Source organism: Camelina sativa, chromosome 12, assembly GCF_000633955.1.
Source record: "Camelina sativa cultivar DH55 chromosome 12, Cs, whole genome shotgun sequence".
In the NCBI taxonomy this organism is placed as follows: Eukaryota; Viridiplantae; Streptophyta; class Magnoliopsida; order Brassicales; family Brassicaceae; genus Camelina; species Camelina sativa.
In genome coordinates, this window is record NC_025696.1 from 4038149 (window position 1) to 4058354 (window position 20206).

At 36.6% G+C, this 20206-nt stretch overlaps 4 protein-coding genes across 5 annotated transcripts; 1 reads left to right on the plus strand and 3 right to left on the minus strand.

The window, feature by feature from the left end:
- On the plus strand, positions 541-3139 carry LOC104730016 (protein TIFY 8-like). 2 transcript variants are annotated; one of them, XM_010449068.2, is made up of 6 exons: positions 541-952; positions 1571-1740; positions 1830-2086; positions 2172-2268; positions 2380-2605; positions 2815-3139. In XM_010449068.2, the coding sequence occupies exons 1-6, from the start codon at positions 715-717 to the stop codon at positions 2901-2903; spliced, it is 1077 nt and encodes a 358-aa protein (XP_010447370.1). In that variant the 5' UTR covers positions 541-714; the 3' UTR covers positions 2904-3139. The 2 variants fall into 2 exon arrangements, with proteins under 2 accessions (XP_010447370.1, XP_010447371.1); XM_010449069.2 differs by having other exon boundaries at positions 2783-2870.
- Positions 2742-5508, minus strand: LOC104730015 (coiled-coil domain-containing protein 93-like). The gene is made up of 11 exons (XM_010449067.2): positions 5348-5508; positions 5108-5191; positions 4893-5006; positions 4612-4791; positions 4434-4513; positions 4119-4158; positions 3911-4018; positions 3640-3720; positions 3411-3533; positions 3242-3323; positions 2742-2883 (listed from the first exon to the last, which is right to left on the minus strand). Exons 1-10 carry the CDS (start codon positions 5372-5374, stop codon positions 3243-3245), a joined length of 918 nt encoding a protein of 305 aa, XP_010447369.1. The 5' UTR covers positions 5375-5508; the 3' UTR covers positions 2742-2883; position 3242.
- LOC104730017 (transcriptional corepressor LEUNIG) lies at positions 5680-11715 on the minus strand. The gene is made up of 18 exons (XM_010449070.2): positions 11331-11715; positions 10492-10589; positions 10267-10376; positions 9558-10019; positions 9378-9463; positions 9170-9248; positions 9008-9083; positions 8836-8885; positions 8430-8741; positions 8016-8240; positions 7647-7892; positions 7441-7558; positions 7225-7334; positions 7000-7149; positions 6747-6902; positions 6529-6645; positions 6212-6418; positions 5680-6118 (listed from the first exon to the last, which is right to left on the minus strand). Exons 1-18 carry the CDS (start codon positions 11360-11362, stop codon positions 5975-5977), a joined length of 2778 nt encoding a protein of 925 aa, XP_010447372.1. The 5' UTR covers positions 11363-11715; the 3' UTR covers positions 5680-5974.
- On the minus strand, positions 17060-19196 carry LOC104730018 (probable indole-3-pyruvate monooxygenase YUCCA1). The gene is made up of 4 exons (XM_010449071.2): positions 18494-19196; positions 18148-18396; positions 17549-17671; positions 17060-17439 (listed from the first exon to the last, which is right to left on the minus strand). Exons 1-4 carry the CDS (start codon positions 19136-19138, stop codon positions 17212-17214), a joined length of 1245 nt encoding a protein of 414 aa, XP_010447373.1. The 5' UTR covers positions 19139-19196; the 3' UTR covers positions 17060-17211.

Here is a 20206-nt window from a genome sequence, read left to right on the forward strand (position 1 = left end):
TAATTACCGAACTATTTTATCTAACTAAAACTTATATGCATTTATTTTTATGAATTTAAACTGATTATTTAGCGTGTAATTTAATAATTCGGTTAAACAAGTTTTATTTTTGTAGAATGTTATTGGCAACCAAAATTAAAAAAAAAATGTAAACAAATTCTTGAGCTAATGGATCTAACCACCACATACGGGAAGAAATACTAACAGTCTACTAAAACAAACTATTTTACCAACTAACCTACGAACTAATTATATCTTGGGTTCGGATATATAGGCTAGTAGTGTGTTGGTTAGATTAGATACACATCTCACTTTCTCAAATCAATAAAGTGTGTATCTTTTTAACATTATGGACCTATGATGATACCTTAATTTTTAAAGAGTCTATGATGCCATGATTTTACAATCTTATGTTTTTTTTTATCTGAGTTTTTAATCATATTTTATTTGATTATTATATTTAAGGGAATTAAATCGTGTAAGAAGAGAAACCCAATAAAGTAAGCTTGAACAACAAAAAAAGACAAACCTTTTTCGCCATACACTTATACCTAGAAAGAAAGAAAAAAAAAACAACTCTGATCTCTCTCTCTCTCTCTCGTTGAGTGTGTCCATGAAATAATAATAATAGCAGAGACAGAGAGGGGAGAGAGAGACTGTAATGTGGTGGCGAAGTGGTCACAGTACTATTACTACTACTACTACACTGGTTTGATGATGATGAAGAAGAACCACAACAACAATGGCGAGCGAACCACTGATGTTGTTGATTCTCGTCTCCGGCAGAAAGAACAAGATAAGCTCTTGTTCCATGACTTTTTAGGCTCCAAGACTCCTACTTTAGCCTCCCCTTCCATGGCTGACCACAGGCTACCTCAAGATAATAAACCGTCGATGACTCCCTCTTCCTCCGCCGGTGGACGCGGCGGTCTTTCCTCTACCTCCGATCTCGGTTCTGCTCTCTTTCCCTCTCTCTAGTTTCATCTCTTGATGTGGTTTTGTGCTGATTCCTCTGTACAGTTATAGTTTCTATCTATAGAAAGTTCAAATTTTGTTAGACTAGAATCGATTTTAAAGTTCGATTCTTTCCTTTTGCTAGTCTGATTTAACAATCAAGCTTTGATTATTAACCATGGTTTGGAAATGTTAAAGATCATATGAGGTAGTTTCAATTTTTTTAGCTCAATTCATTTATGACTCGATCTTTTAAGTAGGAAATGGAACATCTTTGGGTTGAAGTTGAACAAGATATGAGTGTACATTGTCTAGTTTCTTCTCTTGCCTTTTGTTTTAGTTTGGAAAATCTTATGAACATGGATTCTGTGTGAGCTTGTGGTTGATAGAACTCTCTCTCTCTCTGTCCGTCCAACCATAATGTATCTGGTGGATTAGTTGGGACAGTGGGAGTGAATTTGACTGATGAGTTTGGTGGGTCATAGCCAAGCCATTTGAGCTTGTACTGCTTTTTGTATGATTTGGCCTTCTTTATTACTTCTCTTTCTCTCTCTCTCTCTTTGAGTACCTACTGCAATCTGATGTTACTTATCAAGATTTTAACTCTTTTGTTTAGTCCAAAGACACAGCAGCGGAGGGAATCATCTTGATGGGATACAATTGTTTGGACCAAGAAGTGAGGTTTCTGGCTCAATAATGAGCAATCGATTTTCAGGAAACAAGAGAAGTAACTCGGATTCACACTTCTCGACTCAAGAGACCCCAGAGAATCTGCATTGGTCCAAGGTAAAAAACACACACACAACACACAACTTCACCATGTTCATAGCTTCATATAACTAAATTTCTGTAATCCTGTTATTGTCATAACCTAGTTGCTTAGAAACGGACCTGGAAGCTTCTCCATGAATGTGAATCCTTTGGCAAACCAGCCTCCACGCGGAGGAGGACAGATCAGTCATTTGCTTCATCAGCTGTCTACAAGCAGGTTCAAAGATGAAAACGTAGGCCCTTCAGTTATTGTTCAGACAGCTGCTGATGAAGGTTCACGAACAGGGATGAAAGGTCCCAGTCTCTTGAGTCCTTTTACAATGCCAAACCGGAGCAAGCTCGAAAGTTTTGCCCCTTCAAGGTCAGTTAGCTTCTATTGTTTTTTTTTGTCTCTGGTCATTTCATACTATCTTCGAGGCATTTCAATACACTTTTTGTATTTACAGTACCGAAAGTCGGAAAGACGTGACATCAAGTACTAAGCAAATGACCATCTTCTATGGCGGTCAAGCTCATGTCTTTGATGATGTTCAACCAAACAAAGTGATTCTCCCTAACACTTAACACTCTTGATATTTAAGTCTTTTGACTGCATATTTATATCAAAAAGGTAGAGAAACTGGGAAGTTCATCATACGAACGTTATGTTTGCAGGCGGATGTGATAATGGCCTTGGCAGGATCAAGCGGGGGCTCATGGTCTACAGGTTTGTCTCATAAAGCAAAGTCGAAGAACAACACAAGTGACGGTCCATACAATCTAGGCCAAATGTACGAAGGAGGTAGCTCTAGAGAAACACCGCTCTTGGCCCCGGAGTTTCGTGCAAGGCCAAGTCATCAAGCTACATCCAGTGCCTGTCAGCGGATCTTTACACAACAAGGTGACTTACTTTTAAAGAAAATCACATTTCAGCAGAAATTTTGGTTAGCTTCTTACAAATACACAGTGGAGTAGAGTAATCAGGTTTTATTTGGCATTGTGACATAACAAATGAGGATACAAAAATAAAGAGTTATCAACTGTTCTGGGTTTCATCAGCTATGAATCTTTTTGCCAGGCCATTAAACCATGTGCATATATGACTAGCAGGTAGAGAACATCAAGGAAACATCATCTCAAGGGGGCGAGATACCAGAGATCCGGTTCACATATCAGATCCTGAAAAAGAAGCCACATGATTAAGTCTATATATGAGAGACGATGAGTGCGGCTTTTCCTTAGTTGTTTTCTGTTTTTTTGTTATTTTTTTTCAACTTCTTCCAAGTTGCTATATGTTCGACTTAATAGCTTTGTACAATGCTCTGTACCTTTCTAGGTTTATATTCGGACTTATTACCCTCAATGATTTAGAGTATAATATATAAACAATTGGTCAACCAAATCTGCTCTTTCTAAGCCAATAGATTTTCATATATTTTTGTGTAACGCTGGGCGTATGGATACAACATCACAAGAAAATCATGTCTAAATCAACTCTGGTTGGCTGTAACTCGAAAGGAGAGTCACTACATATCACCTTATTCAACCCCTTGTTTCAAGTCAGAGGTGGTTGCAGCAGATATTTGACTCCTCAGCCTCTCATTCTCAGTACATTCCTCCTGCCATTAGAACTAATATAAGTCGATGACTCTCGGGAGTTGAAATGCTATAACAGTATAAACACTTCTTTCCTTTTTTGTGCTAACCTGGAATGCTCTTAGTACAGAGTAGCATTTCCTTTGCTCTGCAGCTGCAGCTATATACTTTTCTTTTGAAGCATCACGAAGCCTCTGCTCTTCTTGAAGCCCAAGTTGTACTTTTCCTACCTTCTGCACTTTCAACATTTTGTTACGACAAATCATACTGCTAAAGTTCTGTAAATGGCTAGATTCATGCTTTGTACCCCAAATACCTAAATCAGTATAACTCTATTACCTGTTGGATTCCTTTCATGACTCCTTCCATTGAATCAATAAGCTTCCCACGGCCAGCAGGAGTACCAATCACGTCTTGAAACTACATTCAAGCCAACGGTTAATGAAGAAGAATAGTGAAACTCTGACTAACCAAGAGTTATACTAAAAGGGGAAAGCAAAACGTAAATCAACTTAGTATGAATCTAGAATTTCTCAACGTTGGGAGCAGTACAAAGCAGATGATGCTAGTTACAGAAAATTTACAAAAATATAAAAAGCCTGTAATTTACCTGTGAACCTATTGAATTCAGTAATGATGTCTCTTTTAGCATCAAATCTTTGATTTCTAAAAGGGCATTGTATGTTGCATAGAGCTTCCTAGTTTGTTGAAGTTTCTCCTGTTTTTTTGTCAGAAATTGAACAAATTAGTAGGTTCATTATCAACTGTGGAACAAACCTGTAAAGCAACAAGGCAAATATTAATTTGACCATACGAACCTGGATACAGACATTCAGCTCTGAGAATCTTCTTTCATATCTGCAAGGAATGAGATACTGGACTTCAGCATGAAACAAATACAGCAAGGGGGAAATCAGCCGTAATAAAACTGGATTCCTAAAAGCTAGAGGCAAAGAAACTTGACTCCTGACATAATTATAGATATTTGCTCATCAAACCAGAGGGAGTGGGGATAAATCAAATTCATGTTGAGATGGACGACTTCCAACGCGAAATAATACACAAATACAAAGTGCCAAATCCAGTGCATCGTCATTGAAGTAAAGCAAGAAAAAGATGAAGAAGGGGCATACTGGAGGAGTTCAGATTGGCATGGCACATCATCAATCTGTCGTTTCAGAGACACTACTTCTCTTAGCGTTGCTGCAAGCTCCTACAGTAAAAGGAAGGGTTTGCAACAACAACATTCTTAGAAAGACACTGGAAAAACCTAAATCTCAACTCCATGCTCAAGATGCATAGAAAGTGTACCTTCTTTGCTGAAGTCAGACTATCTAAAGATTCAACCAACAAACCATCTAAATCTTCCTCTTGAACCTCACCATCATTCCCCTTAGCGACTCTCTCCTCCAAATCATGAACTGCATCTTCTAAAGCAGAACGCCTAACATTGCAATTAGACCGGACTTCAGATTCCTCCTTTTCTAATTCCTGACAAATCCTACAACTATTTAGTTTCACCACAAAAGGCCACTCACAAACAAAAAGTAAATAAAAACACAAACTTTGCGTAACCCTCAACAATTATATACCTTAAGTGATCTCAAAAGCTGTATCAACTCCTCGACTGAAACATCAACACCTTCAGCACTTATTGTTTCTCGCAACTGCTGCAGCTTATCCTTAACATCACATTTTCTCTGATTCTAAGTTACAAATAATATGATAAGACTACAGTCAAAAACACCAACCAGTGTATAAGATAGACTAGGAAACAAAGAGACTTGATTTGCTCAGAAAGGTGCACCTGTTGGTTCACTTTTAGACTCAATTCTCTAATAGACGCCTTAAGATTCATCACCATTTCCTCAGGCTGCCCAGAAATACAAACCTGTGGTTCCAAACAGTATATCATAATTTTCCTAATCTAATACAACAATTGAGCGAACATATCATTCATCGAGTACGAACTTCATGAATCAAATTAAGCACACGAAATAACAAAATCAAGCAAAAAAGTTCAATGAAGCTCCTTCTAAGTTCTAACCTCGTCACTGTTATGTTCTTTCTCCATCACCTAATCACACAAGACCGTTAATTCTTCCTTCGCTGTCGGAGGAGAATCTGAGTTCAGCGAATCATAAAAGCGATCTCAGATACGCCGGAGCCAACACGATTCAAAGAAGACGACTTTCACCGGCTTAAGTTTTGCGTTCAAAATTTCAAATTGGGCGTTTACAATTTTCGCGTTTGCGTTTGCGTTTGTGATACGACGACAATAAAAAGAATTAAGGTTTAAACGCTAAAGAGATTTTTAAACGCTTAAATTAATATGGATTCAAAATAAGCAGCTTAACCGAGAAACCAAACAAAACCAACTCAAACCGAAGTGAAGAGTGTCAGTAATTAAAAAAGTTAAACCAAAAGGACTAAATAAGAAGAGATTACAACAACAAGAGTTTTTCACAGTTCCTCAAGATCTCAATTTCGTCAGATCGATCATACAACAACACATTTGTTTTTCCAACATCTGAAAAACTATCTTAAGATCGAGATAATGGCCGAGAGAGAAAGAGAGAGAGAGAGAACTACAAGTTAAAAAACCAAACCCCCCTGAGATTAATAATAATACCTAAACACAAACTTTTCTTTTTCCTCTTCATTGGTTTCATCATCACTTCCACAGCTTCACTAGCTTGTCGTGACTAGCTGATGCAACCAATCCAGTTGCAGTTGAAACAGCCAATGACGCAATTAGCCCTTCGTGAGCTGGTAACGTCATCGTCTTGTTCTCTGACATGTTCCATAGTTCTAAAGACTGCATACACACACACACACACATTTCACAAGTTAAGGATTTCTGGATTAGTTTCTTCACCAACTTTAAAAAAAAAGTCATTGTAACTTTTACCTGGTAGCAGCCAATAACGAGCAGCGAGGGGTAAGCGGGATGGAAAACACAAGACTGGAATTTGTTGCCGTTGCAGCTTAGCTCATGAACACATTCTCCTTCACTACCTGTACCCAGCGTCCATACTTTTACCATATCTTCACTCACCGAAGCCAAGAAGTCACCAGAAGGATCCCAGCAAACCGAGTTAATCGGATTAGCATGTCCCTATACAGAAGAATTTGTAAACCTTCGTTTGAGTTGCTCTCTTGCTAGTATGTATTTCAGAATAAGCAACTAATCAACAACATCGAATAAGAAAAGTTTGAACACTAAACCTGCAAAGAGTGTCGAATAGCTTGTGTTTCGACATCTAGTACATTGACAAGATTTGCTGATGAAGCCGCGAGATACTTTCCAACACGGGGTTGGAACCTCATCTGGGTGGAACCACCCTGTGGAAAGACAAAAATGTAAAATTCAATGTACCGATTGGCTAATTAAAGCAGGTGAATAATGTTGAACTATCAGCTTTCAAGAGATAAGAAAAAACTACCTTGTACACTCTTGTGCAACTTCCGTTGTTGATGCTCCAGTATCTTATTTCGTTATCATTGTCACAGGAACATATGAGATCATCCTTGATGGGATGGAAGTCAAGTGACGTAACCACAGAAGAGTGTCCCATGAAAGTACGAAGGGAATAGCCTTTCTGCAAAGTTGATTCACAAACTCTTTAGAGATCACAACTTCAGAAACCAACATATTCATAGAGATAAAACAACATAGCGGATCAACTTTCACTTTACATTATCAGCATCCCACACCCTGACAGTTTTGTCAAATGAAGAAGTTGCAAGGCGAGACAGGCTTGGACTAAAACGGATATCTGTTATCATAGCTGTGTGCTCCTCAAGGGTTGTCTTTGGCTTCATATTGTCTGTGTGCCACAATACAGCCTGCAAGATGAACCAAGCCACGAGGCATTATATTTTTTAGAACGCCAGAAGACCTATTGATGATTTATGGCTTACCTTTTTGTCATGTCCGGCACTAGCAAGCATTTTTCCATCCGATGAGAAGTGACAGCAGGTAACTTTGCTTGTGCTCGCGCGTACTGAATTCACTTCAGTAAACGTGAAACCTAGTGCAGAGCCATAATTGTAGTAATTTAGAAATGCTGTTGGATTACAGAAGGAAAGTTCACTGTATTATTATCGAATAATGTTGAGTGAGGCTAAAACACTCACCTTTGCTAACATCCATACACCGCGTAACGGCATCCCGTTGATCACCATCCTCCTGGGATAAAAAAGACTCAACATTGTCGTCAAGCGACCCATCTTCCACAAATCGATCCATATCAGCCTGCAAAATAGTCAATCATTGATGCTACTAATTCACATTGATAAAGAAAACCACTATGCACTCCCATCAACAGTTTAAGGAAACCCACCAACTGATTTGATGGAAATGTAAGGGTCCCAGTTCCTTCAGTGCCAAACATCATCATTGATTTGGAGGAACCACCACTGTGCGGCAGATTAGGCATAGAAATCACATCTCCAGGAGTATGAGTTGAAGGTGTAGAAGGTGCTGAGCTTGGTGATGGTCCTGCAGTGTTAGCTGTTCCTGAACTATTAGCTGGCCCAGAAGACGAAACCGGTTGCTTTCTTTTCCTCCCACTCTGATTCTTCAATACCTTCAATTAAATGTAAAAAGAAATAAAGTTAAGAACCTCAGACTCACCAGAGACTAAAAACCTTATGCAACAGGTATCATTGAAACATGAACTCGGAAAAGAAACAAGAAATTAAGAATAGACCTGTTCACTTCCCCGAAAAGAATTTGACATGCTACCATCCATTGTAATACTACCACCACCTCCCAGTTTATCTTGTTGATGAATATTGTGATTTGAACTCTGTGGTTGCGGATTTGAAAGGGGGAGCTGATTAAGTGGTTGTGTCTGTGACTGCTGCTGCGGCTGTGGTGGATTCCCACCACTCTGCTGTTGATGCTGCTGCTGCTGTAACAGGGCCATCTTTAACTACAAAGCATAATCAGTTATAAAAAATTAGAGCGTCACAGCCATTGAAAACAAGCAGAGATTGTTATCTCTTCCTCCAATTTTATCAAACAATACTGTTAAGAGTTTATCAAAGAATCAAAGTTTCATACTTTTGAAAGAACACCAAAGCCAGCCACTAAAGATTTGCAAAAGGAAGATAAGGCATACCTTTAGTAGCATGTCAGTGTCTCCACGTGGCAAAAGAGGACCACCAGGTTGTAAAGACGATCCAACGTTAGGTAAAACATCCCCAACAGAACTCCCAAGGCCATCCTTTCCAAGGCTCATGCTCCTGTTGCTCAATAGCATTTTAAGTCTTCTGTTCTCTTCACTGACAGATTGTGAATTTAGATTCTGTTGAGCAAGCATGAGCTGCTGCTGATGTTGCGGAGTCAACATGTTGAGTTGGTGAAAAGACTGAGGAGACTGCATATATGGTTTTTGCTGCTGAAGAAGACCAGAACGAAGCTGATCAAATCCCTAAATCAGGAAAGAAAGCAGCAGTCAGAAAGGAAATTCTTTGGAGAGAACAGAGCAAGTTTAAGCCAGATAGAAAGACATGGGTAAAACTTACTGTGAGTGGCCACCCTTTAAGTGTAAGGTTGTTGTTGCCCTGATTTGAACCTGAAATAAAAAAAACCAGCATAAATAATAATCTAAACAATATTTTTGTGAGCTTAAGTGCTTTTACTACATTTAAACACGCTTAACCTACTGAAATGATACACGCAGGAAAGAAAACATACCAGGAATTCCGATCAATGACCCTTCTGGAACAGCAGTTCTGGGAGTAAGCACGGGATTGATCTCACTTTTTATATCCTAAATACAAACATGCGCAGCAAGTATTAACTAACAGTAATACCTCTACAAAGTACTAGACACAACAAAGATTCAATAGTACGTACCACTGCAGACCCGGAAAGTTGCTGATTACGAGCTTGAACCTGTGGAGACATACCACCACTTGAACTATGTAAGACTTGCCTGTAATTCACCAGACAATGGCATTAGAACAAGAGAGATACTGAATTTCGTTGCAACATATTTTAAGACTAGGCAAGGTAGCAGAAGATATAAGTGGAAACAATGAAGGTGGAAGTGTGAGAACAGTACCCTGCAGGTTGTCCGGAAGCTGCAGCAGATTTCAACATTGATGCATGATTTGGATCCAACAGTTGCCCAACATTGTCTCCAAATCTCTGTAGCCATAGAAATTTTGAATTATACCATTTGATGAAACTAAGGTGTGACAAAAAGAATGGAATTTCAAACTCATGCCTAGCCTAAACTAACCTTCATAGCAGCTTCATCTAAAGATTCCCTCTGAGTTGGCATTTTAACCCTCTCCTCATATGCCTTGCTTGCTAAAGAACTACCAGACCCAGGATTTTGCCTCATAACTGGGTCACTGTTGTTACCAGCAAGGCCATTTGCTGATCCATTTGCAAGGTGGGATCCATCTCTTCTCTGTGGCTGCTGCTGTGATGTTGGCTGCTGTTGGTGTTGAGGCGCCGGCTGCTGTTGCTGCTGTTGAGAAGGTGGTTGGTTTTGATGTTGTTGTTGTTGTTGTTGCTGTTGCTGCTGCTGTTGCTGATGATGATGTTGTTGCTGCTGCTGTTGCTGTTGTTGTGCACGTTGTTGTAACAAGAGTTGTTGCATTTGTATTTGCTGCTGCTGTTGTTGCTGCTGCTGCTGTGAAACCTGTGGGTGGTGAGATTGCTGCAATTGCTGTTCTCTCGCTTTGATCATTTGCGTCTGTAAACAAAACAACACAGAAAATTCGCCAGCCTAGTCAATCCTCTTTAGCATAGTAATTGGAGAAAACATTTCTGATTATACATATAGAGCTTCTAAATCTTCTCTTTAAACACAAAGGACAAGAGAGAACAGCTATCAATTGTAAGCAATCAAGATAAGCAACTCCATATCACTAATTACAGAGACTATCACAGCTTTGCACAGATATAGAATCACTAATGGTTTGGTTAACAAAGAAAGAGACCTCGATGTAAGATGCGGCAACCTCGGAATGCTTCTCATTGGTTCTAGCAATAAATATATCCCAGAAGACAGACCACCACTCGAAAAGAAATCCGCCAGGTGCATCAATAGCTACAAAACAGTGCAAGAAGAATGTGAAGTTCAGTAGTAAAAAGAAAACAGTTGCAGCACAAAGGATCTTTATTTGTTGTAGTCAAAAAGGTCCAAGAGGATTGTGATTTCTTACCAACTGGATCTGATGACACTTTTCCTTCAGCTTGGAAAGCCTGAGCAGTGGCTTTTAAATCTCTTTTAACCAGATAATCGTGGATGTAGACATCCAACCTGTTACATTCAAAAACTTTTTAATCTTAAGCAGCAACATAAACAACACCCACATGATAACAGTATATAACACATCAAGATGGACATTAGAAATCTCAACAAAGGGCACTCGCAAAAGAAACAAACCATCCAGTTATTAACAGAGACACCAAAATCAGGAAACTTTCATGATGGAGCTTCTGAAAGTCACACACTTGCATAGCAAAAAGAAGAGTAAAATTGTGACAGTAACAAACTAAAACCTGATGACACAAGAGTCAACCAGAATTGGATAAACCAAAACATCCAGAAATTGTCAAGCCCCCCTTTTGACAGTGACTGACAACACAAAGAACTAAACTTTTGGCCAAAACATGCAAAAACTTACCAAACTAAAAGTTGTCCACAACCACACAAAACAAAAAGGATGCTTTCTGAGAATAGAAACTAGAAGAAACCCGCAAAGTAACACAACCCCTCTTAAACGGAAAACAAACCAAGAATGTCAAAAGAGAGAACAGCTCCAAAAGGCAAATAATAAGCCAACCCACAAACCCTAGAATCGACTGTAGCAGAAGAAAGAAACAAAAAAAAAGAACAATGCATTTTATACAATATGAACCCTAGAAATCACTTGTAAACACCCAAAATCTAACAATACCCATCAAAAAAATGAAGACTTTAAGTAGAAAGCTAGTAAGAGAGTAGAATCAAAACCCATCAAAGCGAAGAGAGAAGAGAAAAAAAAAAAAAAAAGCTCACATTTTATCAGCTTCCCAGTTGGTCTGAGACATATCTCTTTTGTTCTTGGAGAAAAAACCAAACCCCACAGAGACAGTTGTTTTAGAATGTCAGATTCCCATGTAATAACTGATAAATGATATTCTTCCTTCTTACAACAAAAATTAAAAAAAAAAAAAAAAAAAAAGAGCCTTTCTTCTTCTTCTCAATCCTCTGAATAAAAATTATTACACAGCAGAAACCCCAAATTCAATGATTCTTCACCTCCCCACCTAATTTCCCCCAGAAACTGACGAGATTTAACACTTCGAATAAGCCAAAGAAACCCCTCAAAATTAAAAATTAAAAATTAAAATAAAGAGAGCAATAAAGTAGAGAACAAGGGAGAGAGAGAGAGAAAAACAAGTTTTTTAGAGAGAGAAAGTTCGAGAGAAAGGAGAAAGCATCTCTGTAAAAAAAAAAAAGGATTTACAAGTAATAAAGCTCAGCTCTGTTATTAATAGCAGCAGCAGCAACTAGCGAATATAATATTTATTTATTTATTACAGTTTCATATTTTACAAAAAAAATGAAAAAGTACAGATTTTTTTTTTACTTGAGAAAAAAGACAGATGAATTGTGTAATTTTTTTTTTATTTGGAGAAAACGTGTTTTTTTTTTGGTATATTATTTTATTTTACTTCCATCAAAAAAGAAAGAAATATTGATCAAACTAAGATTTTTAAAAATTAGAAAATAAAAATGTGTAGAACAAAAGTAAGTTTCCATGTCAGTTGTTTTGGGTGGACTGGAATTTGCACAAGAGATATATATGAGGTTTTTTTTTTTAGCTTTATCACTGTGAAAAGACTATAAAGCCCTCGTAGAGATGTAGTATTTACCTGACGTAGCACGCCTTTGTCCAAAGTACTTTTGCTTTTTTTTTTATGACAAAAATAACCTTTTTTTATAATCAGTTTATTTTTGATTGACACCCCTAATTAATACTAGTATCTTTTTTCCGGTGTAATTCTTCTCCAAGTTATATATAACTCGACAATATCTCCCGTTTGTTTTCCTAAAACTTCATTATTTTTGTAAAATCGTTTTATCAATGAAAAAAAAAGAAGAGGCTTAATAGAAAACAGAGACAAAATCCATGTGGCTTAATTAGTAGTGTCAATTACAAGTCTTTTTAGGCTACAATTGAGGATTTCTAAAGATTCATAAGAAAACAAAGAGTTTTAAAATCCTAAAAAAAAAAGCAAAATATATTGTGCTTCTTTTTTTACTAATACAAGACATAACAAGGATTGTTATTATTAGAAGTATACAAATTCATGAGATAGTGGTGTGCAAGATCTTTCTTGAGATTTTTTTAGATCCTTTTTGAGATTTTATTTACTATGGAATTCGTTGTTACTGGAAAGAAATAAACTTCAATCTTGTCCGACATTAATAAAACGAATGACGTACAATGATCAATCTCGATCATTTTAATCGACCAAAAAAAAAACTCATATAACCACGGCGACTTTTAGACGAAGATTCACTTAAGGACTTGTGTGAGTAGAGTACCACCATATATAATAAGTACTTTTTATCAAATTGAGTCCTATTATTTTGAGTTTCTTTCTTTTGGTGTTGAATAAAGGCAAACGTCGCTTAATATTTTAGTATTTTAGACTTTTTATCAATACAAACAATAAAATATTGACAAAAATTGTAGAACATCTCAATTCAATCCTTCAAAAAAAAAAAATAGTTTGATGTTAGGCCCAACATTAAATCTCAAATCCATAAGAGAAAAGGGCTTTGCACAACGCCAGTTCAATGAGGTAATGAGTGATCGACATGATCATTTGTAGGAGAAATATCAAGACTTCGTTCAATAAGTCAAATTCCTCCTATTCTCATGACCCCTACAGCTACAGGCTACAAGGCTACAAACAAAGAAAGCTGTGTCAGACATGGGACTAGCGGTCAACCAAAATTTCTCAAAATTTGCGGTCGTCAAGATCTTTGTTGTGCATGTAAATATGTAATTACAGGCTTTTATTAAAACCTTCATATTTTATTACATTTCAACAGATTTGTCTCGGAATATATAATTTGTGATTATCCTCCTGCCTATACAAGTTTGCAGTGAAAAGTATTTGTATAAACAGCCTACTCTGTTATGCCAACCAAGAGAGTTTCAACCAAAATTTATTCATTTTTTAATTAAAATACTTACATGCATGACTTATAATGAATGTTCTTGAATCAGTTTTATACTTTAAAAAGTTCATATATGTTGCTGAGGATACTATTAATATGAATATTATATGCTTGGATTGGATTTGGATGTAATGTTGCTGACGTTACCAAAATGTCGATGCCAGAGCTAACGAAGCTCGAACGAGGAATCCGAGGATGATGAGCAAAAAAAAAAGTAGACTCACACAATCACAGAAAAAACTCATGGAGAAAGGTAGTTGGGCCATGAAGACAATTAAGCCCAAGTTTAGACATGGGTTCTCCGTCGAAATTCGAAGGACGCAAAATGACAGAACTAATTGAAATATTGAATTGTATGTGTTTCCTCCTTTCAGGAGTTGATTAAGATACATTAGCAAGAGATTAAGACCAATATTTTTTCTTTTTTCTTTTTGGCCACTTAATTTACTTTAGTTTTAAGTTGATGGGAATTTCTTTAAAAACACCAAATTTGTTGTTTTAAATATTTCAATACTTCTTTTTGTTTGGACCCAGTACGTGCATCAAATTCAATGAGGTATACATACATTCACATAAAACTTTCTACCGATTTTAATTATATCTATTCCTAAAACTCTACAAAAATAAAAATAAGAAGCTGAAACCTTGTAGCTAGCCACTAGTGGCAACGCTATATATGACATCTGGGAAGTACAACTGTACAAAGCACCAAGGCAAGCGTGAGTTTGAGTTTTAAGCTTCAGTTTTACAACTTACAAGTATTTAGAAGGATTAACATGACATAGTTAATAAGAGAAAGAGGAAACCTTGTATAAATATCTCTTTACTAAAAATTACTAGGACTGCCTAAAGTTTAGTCGTTTATTCATTTTAATAATTATATATATTGTAATCAAATTGCATAATTAAAGTCAAAATTGAATGATGATTCGAACGTTTTAAAACTTCGAAATGAAATTGAATCTAGTATTGTTGGCCATTGGAATGGGTAAGATAGATCACCAAGAAAAAACGAGCATATAGCAATCTAAGAGTAAATTTGGACGGAGCATGCTGAATGGCAGAGGACACGACAAGTCTATTCTGATGAAAGCTTTGCTTTTGTCATCATATGTACATATAATGACATAAATACAAATTTCAAATTTTGACTCACACGTTTTCACAAGTTTCACATATATGGCTACATATATGATACGTGAGTAAGAGAAGTGCATTTGTTTCTTTGCATGGCAAATCCCCATGCATCCATATATATATGCAGTGTATTGATTAGTACAAGTGCATGCCAACTTAAGTATGCAATAGGGAAGGTACGGTTCATCGGATCATGAGTATTTATCTCGAATCTAACTCCCCTCGTGGTCCATACCTTAATCTTACATCACTATTATATCCCTATAAATTCTATTGCAACAGACAACTGTATACGTATACTTATCACTTATATATATGTGCATCTACGAAATCCTAAAAATATTGGAAACTTAACTCTCTTTTATTTGTCTATTAATTTGATCCCCTACTAATTACCTATAGAAATTCAGACATTGCTCGATGTATACTAATAACTAATTATAAGCCAAACGAAAAAGAACATATATAGAAGAGTAGCCAAATTTTGACACATTCAACTTAAACGGAGAGGAACATGCAATTAAAATGTATTCACTATGTATATATATGAAAACCATTGTACTTTACTCACTGGTCTTTTTTTGAAGAACTATTTTTACATGCTTATAATGATTTCTGTTTATTAGTTTTACAATAATGATATAGCACAAAATCAGTTCTTGTTCCAATAATATCTCTGATAATCGTATTTCTTATATCTGACTTAAGGTTTTGTTACTACAAAATTTTCTTTAAAGAAAAACAAACTCTCTTCTACGTGCAAAGGACAATTTTGATTCCTCTTTCGTTTCTTTTTTTGTTGCAAGATGATTTATTTTAATAGCATTAGTAATTGAGACCAATAGTAATTAGTCAAACAAAACACGGAAAAGTTAAAGTAGGTAGAGAATGACTGTAATTAATTTAAAACGACAAAATTAAGAGATGAAAAGTTTATAGAGAGAATTGGAGTATGAAACACAGAAGGTAGTAGCGACTAGCGAGGCAAGGGAGCGGTGACATACTTAACATGCAAAGAGAAATGTCAAATCTGAAAATTGACAGTGTGCACTGCAACATGGTCAGTAGGACAAAGCCCCTAACCATAAGAATTTTTATTTTATATTATTTATTTAAAATGAAAGAGAATAAAATAAGAAAATCAAAAGAGTGACGTAAGTGTCTGAGCATAGTTAACGTAAGTATGTATGGATGCGTGTCATAACGTTTCTCGAATTCAATGCGCTCAAATATCATTGATTTTTTTCGTATTGTTTTCTTTAATTATTCTCTCTACTCTTCATACATCTTTGAAAAAATAGTAATGAATGTCTTATTAGGTCACTGTTTGGTCAATCAAATGATCAATTACAAAGGTGTATAAAAAAAGACATTATAATCCGATCTCGAGTTACATTAAAATATAAATTCAATAGACAACTTAGTATTAAGTTTGATAGGTTAAAAGAATATTAAAACAACCTTATTATCAGATAAGGAATGTCTTTTCCACGGATGGTTTTAATGTACTAGCAAATTGTTTGCGCAAAGCCCATTATTAATGCCCAGAGAGTGTATGGAAAACCTCATTAATGACTGCAATTAATCATCGATTCAGATGTGAATACAATGACAATTGCTTAGGTCACTTGAGTGAATGAAGTTGTATTTTGGGTAACGTTACTAAACTAATACCCTAAAAGAAGTTATATCACTTATTAGAAATATGCGCGCGTGTGTGTAATATACATGCGTCTCTCATGGCGAGAGAGAGAGAGAGAGAGAGAGAGAGAGAGAGAGAGAGAGAGAGAGAGAGAGAGAGAGAGAGAGAGAGAGAGAGAGAGAGAGAGAGAGAGAGAGAGAGAGAGAGAGAGAGAGAGAGAGAGAGAGAGAGAGAGAGAGAGAGAGAGAGAGAGAGAGAGAGAGAGAGAGAGAGAGAGAGAGAGAGAGAGAGAGAGAGAGAGAGAGAGAGAGAGAGAGAGAGAGAGAGAGAGAGAGAGAGAGAGAGAGAGAGAGAGAGAGAGAGAGAGAGAGAGAGAGAGAGAGAGAGAGCGATGGATCATTTAGGTAGAAAGAGATCGTCCATGCGGTGATAGCAGAAGAGTGTCAGCTCTATCGATTCTCATTTCAGTGACAAATCAGTACCACCTTCCCCTCCTTCTCTTCCTTACGTCTGCATCTCTCTCTCTATATATATATATAATACACCCTCACATATCCATTTGTCTCTCTTACATTCACATTTTATGAATATACGTTTGAATTTCTATAAATCTATAATTAGTACGATGGGATGACATATTTAATTCCGAGATCGACTTGTATTTTCGACAAATAATCACTGACTGGTAGTAATTAATTTGCATACAAAAATTGAGATTCACACAATCACCACGGAATGGTTAACAGATTAAAAAAGGTAAAGGGTGCTTGCTTATTCATTGATGGTAACAAATCGTTTAAGATGGGTTGAGTCATCTGGTTAACGACAATCTATACAAGTTTATTACTTCGATTTACAACATGCAAAACTAGATGGTAGTGTAAACGAAAAGTAAGAAAGAAAAAAAACTGAAAAAAAGGAAAATTAGGAATTAGAGAAAAAGACAAAATGGGAACTGCACATATTCCTGATAGGCCCCATGATATCGTCTCTCCACTGGTCACCAATTTCGCCAGCGATCTTAACGGCGTCTGACGCCGTCCCAAGGAGTCCTCTCCTCGTAAAACCAACTGTGTACAATCCTTTCCCTCCTCTCCAGCCGTTAGGAAACGGCGTTTTCGGCATCCCTTCTTCCGTGAAAAAATCACTTCCCTAATGAATTATTAAGAAATGATTCATGAGTTTTTAATGTGATTTAGTATAATTCTTAGGATAAGTGGGGGAGTTATATTAGAGATATGTGGAAGCATAGATGCATTACCTGAAGCCAAGCAGGTACGTTGCTTTTGTAGCCAGTTGCAAATATGATAGAGTCAAAGTCCTTTTCTTGACCATCCATAAACTTTGCTCCATTTTCTGTGATTTCCTTTACACCTTCCATTATCTTCATGGTTTATAAAATCATATATGATGAATATATTAATAAAGCCATTAGCTCGGAACACATGCATGGTTTATAAAATCATGAAGACGAAAAGAAAATTGGTTTACGGAAGCATAAATAAATAGAAAAACCTACAAACAAAAAATAACTTTTTCTGTCATCAAGAAAAAGGGAACATTCGCAAGGACTACTAAAACATTTTTATAAGCTAACAATTTTAAAACTAATTCTTTTGTAGTTTCCACATTAACACGGTTCTTTTAGAAAGTTGGCTAATACAAATAGTAGTATTATTAAGGAAAAAAAAAAATAGTAGTATTATTTTGTGGACTATACAGAGAGTTATAACTTATAAACAAATAACTAAAAGTTGCCCGCTCTAGGCCACGCAAAATTTTGTCACTCAAACCATAAAAGAGAACAACATTAAAGTAAATAGAAAGAGATGTAGTTGAAACTTGAAAACTTAAAGTCACCTGAATCTTGCCAGATCTGATGAGTGCCATAGCTCCAACGTCGAGAACCGGACTTTTTCCGGTGACATTTTTTAGCTCAAGCGGACCCGTTTTCGGCCGGCGAAGACCTAACCGGTCGGTATTTCCAAACGAAAGATTGGCCATCAATAACAAGAACTTGTCAACGAGCCTTAAGGGTAAGCATTTGAGAAGTGTCATCCCAACTCCGAATGTTGATAGCCCAAGTATCTCCCTTGGCAACACATGAACCTACGTACGTACGTAAAAAGTAATTGTATCATTTCATTAGTTAAAAAAAAAAAGAACCGACAGAGAAATCTTAAATAGTACACATGTTTTTACTTACGGTGTTTCGGACAACAAGATGAGGAGAGGCGTTATGTCGGACGAGGTCTAAACTAATTTCCATGCCTGAGTTTCCACATCCGACGACCAAAACTTTCTGTCGCCGGAACTCTTCGCCGCTTTTGTATTCACTTGCGTGAACGATTTTCCCACCGGAAAACTTCTTTATACCAGGAATCTCCGGGAAGCATGGATCTGCGTTCTCACCGGTGGCCACCACAAGCCATTTCGAGAGATACTCCGTGTTATCAAGAGTCTTTACTCTCCAGAAACCGGAGGAGGAATCGAATGACGCGTTTTGGACGTCCGCTTTGAACCTCGGGACGATGCGGAAGTGGGAAGCGTAGGACTCAAGGTAGGCCAAGAACTCGTTTTTGGAAGGGTATTTTGGGAAATTTTCAGGGAAATCCAAAAAGGGTAACCGGCAAAAATGTTTTGGGAGATGGAGTTTGAGCCGGTCGTATGTTTTAGATTTCCATAGAGATGCTATTGAATCGGAACGCTCTAGGATCAAAGAAGGGACTCCACGGCTTGAGAGACATGCTGACGTGGCTAGACCGGAAGGGCCTGCTCCGATGATGATGGGACCGTGTACGAGGATGATCTGCTTGGACTGATCGGTTTGGTTGCGAGGATGAGACTCCATTTTTTTTATGGATAGAAAATGTTTTTAAAAGAGTGGAGAGAATAAAAGAGTGTGAGAAGATATATGTTTTACTTTTGGAGAAATGTTCTTTTGTGTGAGATGAAGAACTCGAATTTATAGAAGGGGGGTTTGGGTTTGTGGGACCTTCTAAGATTCTCTATGACGTTCTTTTTACATAGTACATTTGTTTTTTCGTTATATTTAGACTGTAAAACTAAAAGTAATATTCTTATTTTCTTTAGGCATTATGAATATTGATGGCAGATTAAGTGGAATAATCAATTTAGACGGTAAAACAGAGCTAGACTGGTAATCTGCATAATAAAATAACGGTTTACCACATCACATAACTATAATGGTGTCACAAGTTCGATAATGGGGCGAAGCCAACAATTCTAATATGCAACGAAGATAATTTAAGAAAAGGAGTTCTTCAGAACACCGTGAATGAGATTATTAAGCTTATGAGAGAGATTATCAACAAAATAAAAATCTTATATAGAAAAGAAAAAAAATCTTATATAGAAGTGGAGTTATCTTGAGTTCGTATGATTGATCTAGGAAGCCTATATTAAGTATTTTATTATTATGTAAAACATGATATATGTTCTTTTTTTTTTTTAAGAATTAACTAGAAATTAAATGGGTAGATAAAAGGAAGAGTAGTGAAAGAGGCATTGGAATAGTAAAATGGCAGTTCAAAAGCAGACTGTAATAAATGGAAAGCGTGAAGGTTAAGTAAATTATTTGCTCTTCTTCCCAATTGATTTTGGGGAACAAATCGTCAAATATAAGGAAAAAAAAAACAAAAAAGAGATGTCATTTTAATTTACATATTCATATGTATGTCTCATTCTTATTTCAAGTGTGAAGTTCACTACAAAAAATAATAATTGATATCTCCTGTCAAAAAATAATGAACCAGAACAATGGCGAGGCGGCGGTTTAACTGGTTTGAGACCAATCACCGGATATACATATACATATGCGTACAAGTATACAACTAACGCAAACTCTACGTTTCCTAGCTATGCATGGTTATTCGTTGTTACAACTTCTAACACTTTA

What these genes read in the sequence shown, in the direction of transcription:
- LOC104730018 (XM_010449071.2), bottom strand. Translation starts at nt 19,138, where the DNA reads ATGGAGTCTCATCCTCGCAACCAAACCGATCAGTCCAAGCAGATCATC. An exon ending in ATCTTGTTGTCCGAAACACC is followed by an intron (nt 18,397 to 18,493) that starts GTAAGTAAAAAC and finishes GTACGTACGTAG; the next exon opens with GTTCATGTGTTGCCAAGGGA. An exon ending in TCAGATCTGGCAAGATTCAG is followed by an intron (nt 17,672 to 18,147) that starts GTGACTTTAAGT and finishes TAAACCATGAAG; the next exon opens with ATAATGGAAGGTGTAAAGGA.
- LOC104730015 (XM_010449067.2), bottom strand. Translation starts at nt 5,374, where the DNA reads ATGGAGAAAGAACATAACAGTGACGAG. An exon ending in TGCCAATCTGAACTCCTCCA is followed by an intron (nt 4,159 to 4,433) that starts GTATGCCCCTTC and finishes CATTCCTTGCAG; the next exon opens with ATATGAAAGAAGATTCTCAG. An exon ending in TGAATTCAATAGGTTCACAG is followed by an intron (nt 3,721 to 3,910) that starts GTAAATTACAGG and finishes GCTTGAATGTAG; the next exon opens with TTTCAAGACGTGATTGGTAC.
- LOC104730017 (XM_010449070.2), bottom strand. Translation starts at nt 11,362, where the DNA reads ATGTCTCAGACCAACTGGGAAGCTGATAAAAT. An exon ending in GCTTCCGGACAACCTGCAGG is followed by an intron (nt 9,249 to 9,377) that starts GTACTGTTCTCA and finishes GGTGAATTACAG; the next exon opens with GCAAGTCTTACATAGTTCAA. An exon ending in GTGCCGGACATGACAAAAAG is followed by an intron (nt 7,150 to 7,224) that starts GTAAGCCATAAA and finishes TTCATCTTGCAG; the next exon opens with GCTGTATTGTGGCACACAGA.
- LOC104730016 (XM_010449068.2), top strand. Translation starts at nt 715, where the DNA reads ATGATGATGAAGAAGAACCACAACAACAATGGCGAGCGAACCACTGAT. An exon ending in AGAATCTGCATTGGTCCAAG is followed by an intron (nt 1,741 to 1,829) that starts GTAAAAAACACA and finishes GTCATAACCTAG; the next exon opens with TTGCTTAGAAACGGACCTGG. An exon ending in GAAAGTTTTGCCCCTTCAAG is followed by an intron (nt 2,087 to 2,171) that starts GTCAGTTAGCTT and finishes TTGTATTTACAG; the next exon opens with TACCGAAAGTCGGAAAGACG.